At 55.8% G+C, this 12746-nt stretch overlaps 1 protein-coding gene across 2 annotated transcripts in view; it reads left to right on the top strand.

The window, feature by feature from the left end:
* Positions 1-12746, top strand: part of HSPA12A (heat shock protein family A (Hsp70) member 12A) — a 167320-nt gene that overhangs the window by 88687 nt on the left and 65887 nt on the right. The window contains exon 1 of one of the 2 annotated variants that reach the window (XM_086680965.1): positions 8680-8864. The exons of the other annotated variant lie outside the window; for it this stretch is intronic. Coding sequence (XP_086537091.1) covers positions 8822-8864 — 43 coding nt within the window. The 5' untranslated portion in view covers positions 8680-8821. Of the gene's footprint in view, positions 1-8679; positions 8865-12746 lie in introns of those variants that run through there. 2 annotated transcript variants of the gene reach the window in all.

The raw sequence follows: 12746 nt of genomic DNA, 5'->3' as shown, positions 1-12746 counted from the left end.
CAGCTGCTTAGGATTACGACCTCAGGCCGAGGCTGCTTATGATCTCACCGGGCCTTCAATGTTCTCACCTTTAAAAATGTCAGGAATAATGACACTTCCCTCCAAGTACTTTACGAGTCAAGCGAGAGAAGAGATGTGAGGGTGCTTTGGAAACTGTAATTCTGCCTTCCAGTTCGATGATTTGTTCATCCTTTTAATACGTTTCTTGAGGCCCTGCTACGTGCCAGGTGCCAGACTAGGTGCTGGGGCACAGTCCTGCACAGCTCTCCATGGCATGCAGGGTAGACTGGGGGCATTCTCCTGAGATCACGCTGCCCAGGTGCAAATTCTGACCCTGCCACTTACTCCTCGGGGAATCGTGGTGGGCCTCAGTTTCCTTGTCTGCAAAATGGGGGCAGTGATCCTTCCTCTGCACTGCTGTGAAGATCAAAAAGGACAATAGAAGTAAAGTGCCTAGAGCAATGCCTAGCACACAGCAAGTACTTAATATATGTTCGTTATTACTACCTCCCACAGGGAGGCTATAGCCTAGTTGTAAAGGCTCAGAATAAACAAGCAAAATCGCTTTAAAGAAGAACCGGGGTGGCATGACCTAACAGGAAACAACACATGGGCCCCTCCAGGGCCCCTCCAGGGCACTGACCTTTAAGGTAAATCAATTGGATGATATTAAGCAGGGGCAGGGGTGAGGGCAGAGGGCAGCAGAAGGTGAGGCAGGAAGAACTGCTCTTGACAGAGTAGCGTCGAGTTACTGGGTATAGTTGGTCAGGTTGTGAACTGTTCAACCCTTAGATATTGTGGACCTGCATATTTTTTTTTTTTTTTACATCGTCTGGAAGATAAAATGAGTGTGTTATTTTGATCAGGATATTACGCTGGTTTTCCAGCAGTTGGAAGTTAGGTGTCTTGGGAAGGGACTCCTTGTTCTAATGGTAGTAATTGTGAATGTGTTATATGGGTTAGTGGAGGCTCAGGAGTGGGGGGATAAGACAGGGGTGTGACTGGAATGAAGCTAGCGGGGTGGATGGGGCCACATCCTGCAGGGCCTCGTAAGGCTGGGAAACAAGTTTGGGTTGATCCTAATTCCAGTGGGAAATTTGGGGGAGGGTTATGAACAGAGGACAAGTGGATCTCCACCCACTGCCCCGCCATCCATCAGGCTGACCTGAACGGGGTGCAAAGAGTAGCAGCTGGAGGCCCCCCGGAAGGCTGATGAGAGGTGAAGGGGATGGTCTGTTGTTGCCTGATGGTGGTGGCCCTGGAAAGTAGTGATGTTCGTTGCCCATTTGTTAATGAGGAAAAGGCCAATGCAAAGTAAAAGCCAGAGGGAGGTGGGGAGAAGACAGGATTCTGAAGATATTTTATAGCCACAGATTAGTTCTTTTTCCTGAATCTCAAAGTCCTTGAAGACCTCCCACTTCTCCATCTTCTCACTTTGGCCAAGATGCCTGTGTTTTGTTCCCACATGGCCCGGAGCAATGTCCAGATTGGAAATCCATTGCAAGCAAATGGATCTGGGACTTTGTGGTAAAGGGGGTGAGGATAGGCGGACCCCTGAGGCTGGAACTAGGGGGAGGGGCAGGTGGGCCTGCCAGGGGCAGGTGCAGTGGCTCGGCTGGTGTCAGCCCCAGATGCCATCTGTGTAGCTCTGGCTCTGAGCGGGACTGTCTGAGCACTCCGTGGCACCGCCTCCATTGATGGTACCAGGAGGGCGACACCCCTGTCCCCTTCACTGGGGGAGGCAGGGGTTCGGAGGAGGTTGGTTAACGTGCCCAGGGCACCCTGCCTGATGCCGGGGCCCTCCCTTCCCCTGCCATTCACAGCTGCTTCCTGACATGGCCTGGTCTCCTCTGCCCAGTCTGCCCATAGGAAAGCCACCATTTTGTTCAGTTGCTAACTAATGGAGACTTTTGAGTTTGATTCTTAGTCTGGGGTCTAAGGAGACTCAGCTGGGCTTCAGGGAGCCGAAAGCCTGGAAGTGTATGGTGGGGGGCACCCTTTTCCCAGAATAAGGGCAGAGTCTTGTTGGCCAAGAGTATAAATTTTGGCTGTTTTGCTTCCTTGAAGCTTGGAATGGTAACTGGTACATAGTAAAACCTCAATAAGTGTCTGTGGAAGGAGGGAAGGATTATCTCAGGATTAAGGTCCTTATCCAATGGTTCTTCCTCAGCCCATGGCTTCCAGAACTGAAGGACATCTTTTCATGGGCTATTAGTGAAGACTTAATGGTCCCTCTCTACTTTATGGGTGAGGCCCAGAGACAAGCTCTCACAAGGCTGAGCTCAGGAACCTGGTGACCTCAAGACGGATCTCCCCTCCTCAACCCAGTGCCGCCTTCCTCTCTTCTCCATGCAAAGACTGTGACCATGGACCTGCCACCACAAAGAAGACGCACAATAGTGCAAACTGCGCGGGCAGAGAAGCCCGCCTCCATGAGGGATGTGCAAATGTTCCTGTGATGGGGCAGAACCATCCAGAAAGGCAGCTCTAGGATGGTGGGAGAGCAAGTAGCACCAGCCTAGGGGAGAGTTGATTTTTCAAGGACTTTTCCTGGCATTTGAGGCTGCAGCTGGCTGAATCTGCCCAGGCTTATCCTTGCACGGTGCAGAATGCTCTCTTTCTTTGCCGGGTATAGAATTCTAGAAAGCTGGAGAGAAGGGATTCTGGAGGTCAGCATCATGACGCGGATGCCTCAGTTCACACTCTCTGCAGGGGACAGATATTGCTAATCATCACCGCATTCCCTCCCACTGAGCTAGAAAGGGCCTTAGTGCCTCCTCTGGTGTCCCTGCCAGGCATTAGCAATCAATTGCAGTTAGCTTCCTGCTGGGCCTTTTGGAGGGGGGCCACTGAGGGCCCAAGAAGCTGGGAAGCAGGGCGCTGTCTCTATCTGTACGATTTTGAAGGAGAGATTTAGCTTCTCTGAGCCCCGGTTTCCACCTCACTATTTATTTACTTGACCACTCATTCATTGCTTCCACAAACATATATTGAGCACCTACTGTAAGCCAGGCATCGGGCTACCAGCTGAAGAAGGTGCAAGCAGTAATTTTTCCCTGTAACACAAACCCTTTTGGCTCTAATAGTCTACAGTTTGTTGCAGCCTTTGTGAGAGCTTTCCTGGCCACTGGATCATTCCAGTTTTCCTTCTCTGAGCCTTGTCTCACTTTGCCCTGTTCTCCTTCGTATGTGGCTTCCAGAATGTTCCATCTTACTATGAACCAGTAGCTTGCAGAGCCAGGGTTTGGGCCTTCCTGAAAATACTGCTAAGAGAGTGGCCACAGATGTTTGCTCTGCTGTCTGAAATACTTACAAACAATATTTGGATGACCCTTCATTACCTGAGTAGGCATTTCTCAAGTTTACACTGCAGGCCTGAGTGACTGTGATATTCTGAGAAATAATTTCCTCTGGCCCTTGAATGTTGCTCCTGGAAGAATCACGTGGCAACCCATGTTGTATATGTGAAATGTGTTTTGGAATGTTAATGGAGAAGCTGATTCACACCAGATGGGGTGGAAATCCAAGGGAAAAGGATGTATAAACTGGACACTGTGATTCAGCTCTGAGTTTGGATTTTTAAGAGGTACTAAAGGTCAGAGGTCAAGGAGAACTTGACCTATTGCCCGGGCTATCCCTTAAGATTTTCTGTGGCCTTAGCTCATCTGAATCTCGGCCCTGTTATAAAGGAGTCACTTCTATGATATTCAGTGTACAGACCAAATTCTGGTGGCATCTCACAAAGTCCAAAGCAGCTTTTACTGGAAGCTTCCTACATAAAAGCTCAGATTTGGATTAGTCTCAGTGTTTCTCAAAATCAAAAAAAAAAAAAAAAAAAAAAAAAAAAAATTCTGGATAAACATTTTAAAAAAGAGCTACTCACCCCCATATCTTCTGTGTGTCTTTCACCAGCCAAAAATTTTTTTTGCCTAGATCCATTCTGTAATTTATAAGACACAAGGGAGAGGCATTTCTGTGGTCCAAATTTGCCAATCAAATAATAAGTCCTATTTACTGTAGCACATGTAGCCTGGCCCTGTGCTGAGTGTTTTACATATATTATCTCCCATAATTATCCTGCCTGTGATTATGAACCCCTTTTACCGATGAAGAAACAGACCCAGAGAGGTGTGTCCTCGGGTCACTTGATGGGGACAGGGAATGACTCAGCCCAGATTTGAACCTCGGGTCTGGCTGACTCTACGTGGCCCCACATTCTTCTCCACTCTGCTTTCTCGTGTTGTACTTGCCCTGTCCCTGTCTCACTGCACCCTCTGGACTCGCACCTTCAGTGGTATATCCACGAGGAAGGCAGGAGGGTGTGTCTGTCTGGGGGCTGAAGAGCAAGGAGGGAGGCTGTTGCAGGGTGGTGTCTGTGGGCTGGGGGAGGGGGGGTGAAGAGAATCTCAGAGAAGATGAGCAATTGAGGGCCTGAGGCCGAGGCACTGTTTTCCTTTTTACTATTTAACTGTCTGTTCCAGGCGCTATGCAAAGTCTAGGGGCGACAGTGGTGGACATAGCCAACCTTGGGAAGCTTGCAGCCGGAGGGGGAGCTGGGCCACATGACATCGGAAAGACCTGAGTTCTAGTCTCAGCCCTGTGGCTTCTCAGCTGCAGCTTTCTGGGCCTCGATTTTGCTGTCTATACAATGGGTTAATAGTAACAGTGACCCCAGAGTTGTGATAAGTGCAATGATAGGAGTGCTTGGGGAGTCAGGCACAGAGGAGAGAGTGGGGGCCTCATGCTGTCTGGGAGGGCCAGGTGGTTTCCTGGAAGAAGTGACATCTAAGTGACCTGGAGAATGAGAGAGGTTTACAGCAAAAGGAGTGGAGAATGGGCTCCCAGGGCAGGTGTTCGTTCTTTGGGGACCTGAGGACAGGCCCACGTGGCTGAAGTGACCGGCATGAGGGGGCGGTGGTGACATGGCTCTGGGCTGGGCCTCTTTTGGGGACTCTAGTGGCCAACTGCAACCTGTAATTGATATAAGCAGAGGTGGGGACGTTCTCACTGCCCACCACCACCACAGACCACAGCCTGGGGCCCTATGGCCCAGAAGGTGGAGAAGAGATCATTTGGGGGGTGCTGAAGGGAGCCCACAGGGAGCACTGTGAGGGGGAGTTTGGAGGGGAGGCGGAGGGGATTTGCTGCAGAGTGACCCCACAAGTGTGGATGTGGTCTGAAATGGCTGCAAGAGCCCCCGGGAGTCGGATGGCGTGTGCGATTTGGCGTGAGGGGTGGGAGCATGGAAGGAGATGAGGTCGGGACGCATCAGGAGGCTGATTCATGTAGGACCTGGTAGCGGAGGAGTGAAGAGACCTCACTCTGTCCTGTTGGTGAGGGGACTACGGGCATCAAGGGAGGAGGGCGGGAGCCCTTCCCTCTGTCGAGTGACAGGAGACAGGCCCTGCCTGCACGGGCGCCTTCTGTCTGCTCTGAGAGGGCAGCGCCCCCCAAGCACTAGGTGAGGCGGTGCATGTGGATGGCCACCTGGGCACCCGGCCGGCCCAGCGTGTGCTCGCCAGGGCGACTCCTAATGAGTGTGGTGATTATTAAAGCCCCGAGGGCAACCTCTAGGCCGACTGTACCCTGCCTTTCATATTCCCTGAAAATCAAAACCGTCTTCTGCTCTCTGCCCAGCACGTCATTCCCCATCGTCCTCATGCGCCCTCCTGTCACTGTGGCTCGGTGTCAGCAGAGAGGGCAGATGGCCCTCAGGCCTTTCCGCCATAGGTGGCAGGAGGGTGGGGACTACGGGGTTCCCGCTGGTTCTGACAGCCTGCCAAGGCCAAGGTCTGGATGCCAGGGGTCAGGAGCCTGATGGAAAGAGACAGGTGCCATAAGGACACTGAGGAGGAGCACCCAGGCCAGGATGGGGGTGCAGGGAAGGCTTCCTGGGGTCGGGAGGTCCATGCTGAGCTCTCCAGGCAGCCGGTGGTGGTGGGGTGAGGGGTGAAGTGTTCCAAACACCAAACGCATTTTGAGGCGTTTGAAATTCCAGCATCTCCGAGAGGCAGGGGTGGGTGTGGGGGATTGAAAGAAGTCAGGAGGGATGGGGTGGGTGGGGGAGAAGGAGCCTAGAGGTGGGTGGGCAGGGCAGACCAGATTCCCAGAACGATGGACTGAGGCTTAAGACAGGAACCGGAGACCCGTGTGGTGGCCCTGCAGACATGTAGGCGGTGAGAGATGATGGGTTGGTAGCAGTGAAGGTGGAGGGGAAATGCCTAAGGTCCCCTGGGTAGCACTTGACCTGGAGATGGGCCGAACTCGGACAGACACAGAGACACGAATGAGAGCTGATGCCCAGGCGTGGGGCTTGGCGGCTTGTGGGTGATGCTGCCTTTACGGAGACCCTGCGGGCCAGGAGGGGGGTAACGGAGGATGAGCTGGGCTTTGGTAGAATGGGAAGGGCCCGGGAGGTGCCCTGGGGAGACTCTCAGGAGGTCTGGAGCCCTGGTGGGAGGGCAAGTCCTGGGTGAGGTGGACCTCCCTGCGGATAGACAGAGAGGGCTTCTGAGTGCTGAGCTGCCTGAGCAGCAGTATAGAAGGAAGAGAAAAATAAAGCGAGATGTGTGAGTATATAGCTTACGGTAGGAGCCTGGGGACTGGGGTGGCATCCATCCTGGGTTTCCCTGGGCTGGCGGCCTTGGACTAGGGTTCTGAAGGATGCCCAGATGTGGGCAGTTAGGGGAGGGAAGGGAAGGGGGCGTCAAACATGGAGACAAATGTAGACTGTAACCATGTCTGAGGAAGTCAGCTGGAAGGGCTGAAGCAGAGTTAACCTTGTCACCTGCACAAGTGCCTTAACCCTTTCTCCGGCCTGCATTTGGGTGCCACATGCTCTTGGCCTGCAGGGCCATGTCTTGGATCTGCCTCTGAGATGCTGGGGTATTGTCTCAGCAGGTCAGTAGTCTTAGTAGGGAGAGGGCACTCTGTAGGAAAACAGTATTCTCCACTCTGCGAGTGTCCCCAGCCATGTGCCCCCGCCCCCCACCGCCCACTACCCTGCACAAGTGGCCATTGTAAAAAGCTGCCTGTGACTTCGGAATATCTAATACTTTTTGGACTGCTTACCATGTGTCAGACCCCAAGCAAGTCATGTTCATGCATCAGCTCATCTAGTCCTCTTCATTCTCACAAAGGGGGTTCTCTTGTACCCATTTCACAGATGAGGATATTGAGGCTCAAAGAGGTTTAAATAACCAGCTCATGGTCTTATACACAGCCAGAGACTTCACACTCGGGATTTTTAAGGCAGGCAGGGGGCAAGTTCATCCTTCTCCTTCTACTTCTTTTTAAATGTTTATTTATATTTTTGAGAGAGAGCACACGCGAATGGGGGACGCGCGAGGGGGGGGGGGAACAGAGGATCCAAGCGGGCTCTGACAGCCGAGAGCCCAACGCGGGGCTTAAACTCTCCAGCCGTGAAATCAACCTGAGCCAAAGTTGGATGCTCAACTGACTGAGCCACCCAGGCACCCTCCAAGTTCATCCTTTTAACTCATCACCCTAACATCACTTTCTGAGCAGAGGGTGGACTCTGGGCTCTGGTGGCAGCACCCCGCCTACCCCCTCCACCATAACTTGGCTGCAGGATGATGCCTCCCTTAGGTGCCCTTGAGAGAGGTGGCCCATCTCAGGGCATGACGGATTGCTGATCGTTATCCCCGTTTGGTCACTCACTTGTGTGTATTCTAGGGATCATCACCGAAATCCCTTAAACCTCAGTTTCCTTCCCTGCGAAATGGGGACCAATGGTTCCCACCTCTTAGAGTTATGCAGGGAAAATGAGATAAGGCTCTGAAGCACTTAGCATAGGCCAGGCATAAGGGAAAGGCCAAGTAACGGTGGTCATTAGAATCTTATCACAACCCTCGTTGCCTTCTTGCACAGAGGACCCAGCAGCCACTTGGCCAGTCGCGAACAGGTGCCCGGGCGCGTGTGTGGGGCGGAGCCTGAGTACAGGGAGGATGAATCATTGACCGCCGAAGCTCTGCATTATTAATGTCGTTATTCTCAGACTTTTAACGAGGGCCGGGTTGGAAGCCCTTACATGGAAGGCGCGACGCAGCCACCGAGGCTAGCGCCTCCCGGGGTCCCGAGTTGCCATGGAGTCCAGCGGGCGACCCGGAGGAGGATGCCCGCGGCAGTGCGCAGAAGGAGGCCCCCAGCGCAGGTCCTCGGTCTGCGGCCTGAGTCCTGGCTGCGCCGCCTTCCTCCTTTGCAAGGGCGCTTGCCCGCTCCCCTGGGACCCTGGGGGATGGGGGAGAGAGATAAATTGGTGGAAGCTGGAGCCGGCTTCCTCGGGAGAGTGGGGTTTCTGTGCGGTGCCTGCTGCAGGGCTTGAGCCCCCTGCCATTCCAGAGAGAGGACGCGCAGCCGGGCGGAGGGGACCTGAAATCCAGTCCCCGCCGCTCGCCGAGCTGTGCGCCTTCCGTGCGCGCCGGCGTTCGGCCGGCAGACGAGCCGCCCAGCCCCTGCCGCGCCACCTCCTAGGCGGCGGCCGACTCGGGGGGCGAGTCCCGGAGAGGAGGGGCCGGGCCTGGAGCGACGGGTCCCGGGGGCGGGCAGACGCCGAGCCGGGCCCCGCGCCTGCTTTCGCCGGCCTTCCCCAGCCTGCCGGGCTCGGCGGGGCGGGGCGCGGGGCGGGCCCGGGAGGAGCGCGGGGAGGAGTCCGGGCTGCGGCGGCGGCCGCGTCACAGCAGTGCTCCCGCTGCCCCGCGGCTCAGACCCGGCCGGAGTGCCGCCGAGGACGCGGACTGGGACCCGCACGGAAACAGGGGCTGCGCCGGAGGTTCCTCTCGCGGGCCGGGGCGGCGCGACCATGGCGGACAAGGAGGCCGGCGGCGGCGACTCGGGGCCCCGAGGTGAGCGCAGGGCGCGGGTCCTGCGGCTGCGGCGGGCGGGCCGGGCGGGCCGGGCGTGGGAGGGATGAGGCGCGCTCGGCCCGGGGCCCCGAAGCTCTCTCTCGGGCCGCGGGAAAGTGGGCGCGCACCCCGCAACATCTTGCCCCAGGGGGGAGGGCCGGGGTCAGCGCCGCGGCGGGGCAGGGGGTCCTGGGGGCCGCCTCCGGCCCGCCGGTCACGTGCTGCGCTCCCGGCCGGGGTGCGGACACTGCGGCGGGGACCGCAGCCCCCGCCCGGGCTCTCTGACCATCCTCGTCGTGGCGGGCGGTGGGGGGGGGGGGGGCGCCTCCTGCGGGGCCCTTTGCGAATGCGGGTGAGAACCTCCCCACCATGTCCATTCCTTGCGCGCTGTGCGGGGACGCCCGCGCTTGCGGAGTAAAGGGCCGGCCGCCGGGTGGCCCCGAATCCCCAGCGGCTCATTTCCGTGACTCAGCGAGGCGGGGGTGGGAGCCTGGGGCAAATCGAGGATTTGGAGCTGTCCCCTCGCCCCTCGGAGGTCGGACTTAACAAGCCCGGAGTGGGGGCTGCAGCTCCAGGCTGAACTGCAGCGCACAGCCCGCCCCGCCCATCCCCAGGGATTCTGCGGGCTGTGGAGGGGCGAAGCGGCGGGGGCTCGTCCCCTGGTTGCCCGGGCCGGGGGGGGGGGGGGGGGAAGGAAGGTGGCGCCCAGCGCCGAGGACGAACGCCCGCATTTTGCAAATGTGCCGTGGCTGCTTTCTTTGGGGGAGCGAGGTTAGGGCTCACATGGGGCGGGGGTGCTGGGTAAGGAGCGAGAGAGGACCGGGGAACGGAGGGAAGAGGAGGAACAGCTTTTGGAGACCAGGGCTGTAAATCATGGTTTCGCCAGCCGAGGGGACGGCCTGGCCAGGATCGTGGGTCCCAAGTGGGGAAAGTTGGGCGCACGGAGACGCCGCGCGTCCCTGACCGGAGGGGCTTTAGCAGTAGCAGCCGCTGGAGGGGAGCTGCAGGGTAAACCGCCTGGCGAGGATGAAATTAAAACGTCTCGGAAGTAAGGGAAATTCATCCAGGAAAGGCTCTGGGGCGGGGACCTCAAAGCTGGGGAAACTGAGTCAGGTGGCGGAGCAGACACCATGGGCGGGGTGCTGGCAGTCTTACTGTCTGTGGCCTCGGCCCCCGCCCTTTGCTGCGCTCCGAGCGGCACCTGCCCCCTCCCCAGCCCATTGTTCCTGCAGATCTGGGAGGTGCCTCCCTACACGGCACTGCAGTAGTGGGGGAGTGGGGGGGGGGAGGGAGGGGGACATCCTGACAGGGCTCACTCTGGGGAGCAGCCTGGGAGCGCCCAGGCGGGGCCCAAACACACATCCAAATCTCCCCCGCCCCTGCTCTTCCCCAGCTGGCAAATGCGGTTGATGGGCTGGTGGCTTTGTCTGGATATCACTCAGCAACTGGACTGATTTATTTCCCCCCCCCCCACCCTTTTCCTTTAAATTGGAAAAAAAAAAATAGGATGATAGGGAGGGACATCGGAATTGCCAAGAATTGCTGAAGCTTAAGTTAGTGAACCAGTTTCTTGCCTCTCGTGCTGCGATAAATAGTGAATGGCTGTATCAAATGCAAGGTTGGCCGTAGGGTGTGTGAAATCAGAAAGAGTGAGCAGGGACTTGCTCCCCCCGGCCCCCTCCCGCATCATTTTGTCTTGTAAAATCGAATTCAGCACCCCTCCCCTCCACGCATGCACGCACAGGCACTGTGTGGTTGTCTCTCCTCAGGCTGGGAGAGCTCCCCATCCAGGACGGGGAAACACATGCTGGGTGTCCCGGGCCACCTGGCACCGTTCGCCCGTGTCTATTCTGGAGTGTTTCTTCACTTCCAGTGATCTGCAGTTCAAGGCAGCCAGTGAGAACATCCGACACATGGACTTGGGACACAGAGCAGGCTGTCCCTGGCAACTTGCTGCTTCTCTCTTGGTTCTCATCCCTTCATCTCTAAAATGGGAGATATTAATAGTATCTCATAGGAGCAGAGCTCACCCACCAGCTAACACGTCTATTTCTAAGGTTTCCTCACTGAGTATTCTGTGCTGGGCAAAGAGCATACCTTATTTTGTTTGTTCAAGCCTCATCAGATCTGTTACCAGCATTCCCCTTTCCGCCAGGCAGGAAATCTAAACATAGGTTGAGCGATCTATCCAAGGTCACATATCTAGGAAGTATTGATTTGGACTCAGGCCATCTGATAATCCGGCTCTCGCCCTTCTCTGCCATCCTGTGTAAGCCCTGTGGGTGTGGCCAGTGATTACTACTCTGTTAGGGACAGAAAAATGGTGTTCTTCAGGGGATCATTTCGAGGATGCTTTTGGTGCAAAAGGATAAGTACCAGAGCGATCAGACCGTGTTGGCTCTTGGGAGCAGTGGGAGCCCTGGGCGGTATGGCCAGAAAGGCTGGCCATAACATTTTTCCCAACAAAGCAAGTGGGGGTGGGGTGTGGGCGGAGCTGCCTGCGAAACAAGAATGTTGGTAGTTGTGGAAGCTGGGTCATGGGTACATGGTGGTTCATTACTATGCCCTTTGTATATGTGCGCAGATTTCCTTAATAGAACATTTAAATTAATTTACAAAACCAGAAGGGCCACCCCTTTATCTTTAGACCTTCAATCCTGCCCCCACCAAGACCTAGGTTGGTGGACCCAGGGAGCCCTAGAAGGGTGAGATGAACGGGAGGGGGGGTGTGGGGTGGTTCAGGCTGAGCTAGCTCCTGTGGTGACCCAGGCAGGGATAGGCATGGCAGTGGACACCTCGTCATATGCTCCAGGGTGGGGATGGGGTTAGGCAGAGGAACAGCAGGCAGGGGGGTTGCCTGTGTCCCGGGGGGTCCCTCTGGAGGCATCGCGTTGGACTTCGGAGACGGGATTCTAACGCCCTAGCAGTTAAGCAGCATAAAAATAAACATTTTAAACACTGACATTTATCGAGGACTTCGTTTATGCTGCAATCTGAAAACACCAAATGATTTCATGTGGCCCTGGCCAAATCACCTTTGTTATTGAATGGCTGGCTGGGAGAGAGTCCCCGTTACCCCCATTTCACTTCTGGAGAGAGCTGCCAGGCCAGCCTGGCACAGCTGGGAATGGGTTTGAGTGAAGGTTAGGAAGTGACCAAGCTGTCCAGCCTCTCTTAGCACATGCCTGGCCTGTCATAGGCCCTTAGGGAATCCTACTGAGTGTCCGAATGAATGAGCACACGACCAGTAGAGTGTGACTGCCCCACTTTCCCGTGGCCGCCAAACTACAGACGGAAGTGGAAGGGCACTGGTCGTGGCTCTCGAGGAGCTAAGGAAAGAGTTGAAATGGTGCTCTGGGTTTCACTGGCGAGGACTCTGACCATGGATCCACTTCTGTGTCTGTACTTGCATTTGAACCTCTGTCCACTGCCACTGTGGTCCCTCTGTACTCCCTGTGCACGCTTCCCGCACCGTGTCCTGTGTGTCTCAGAGCCCGGGATCGCCTTTAGCCCTCAGGCAGTTCCCCCCGCCAGGCACATCCTCCCTTTCCCTAGCAAACTCCTACTTATCCTTCAAAACCCAGCTCAGGTATCACTTCTCGGGAAGCCTTCCTAGGCTTATCCATCTTGGTGAGATCTCGGCTGCGTGGTTCCAAAGTCTTCGGTACTGGCTGTTGATAATCTCAGCGAGTGTAGATGGGGTGCTCAAGACGTTCCAATTCTGTATATCCCGTTGACTCTTCCAACAACCCTATGAGGTTGTGTTATTATGATCCCATTTTGCCGATGAGGCGGTTGAGGCTTTTGAGAAATATGGTAGTTTTCCCAGTCGAGGAATCAAATCACCCAGCCAATGAATGCTTGAGATGGGATATGAATCAG

Source organism: Puma concolor, chromosome D2 (assembly GCF_028749965.1).
Source record: "Puma concolor isolate L17-30 chromosome D2, mPumCon1.1.hap2, whole genome shotgun sequence".
In the NCBI taxonomy this organism is placed as follows: domain Eukaryota; kingdom Metazoa; phylum Chordata; class Mammalia; order Carnivora; family Felidae; genus Puma; species Puma concolor.
Note: the sequence above shows the minus strand (reverse complement) of the source record. Positions and strands in the feature narration are given on the sequence as shown.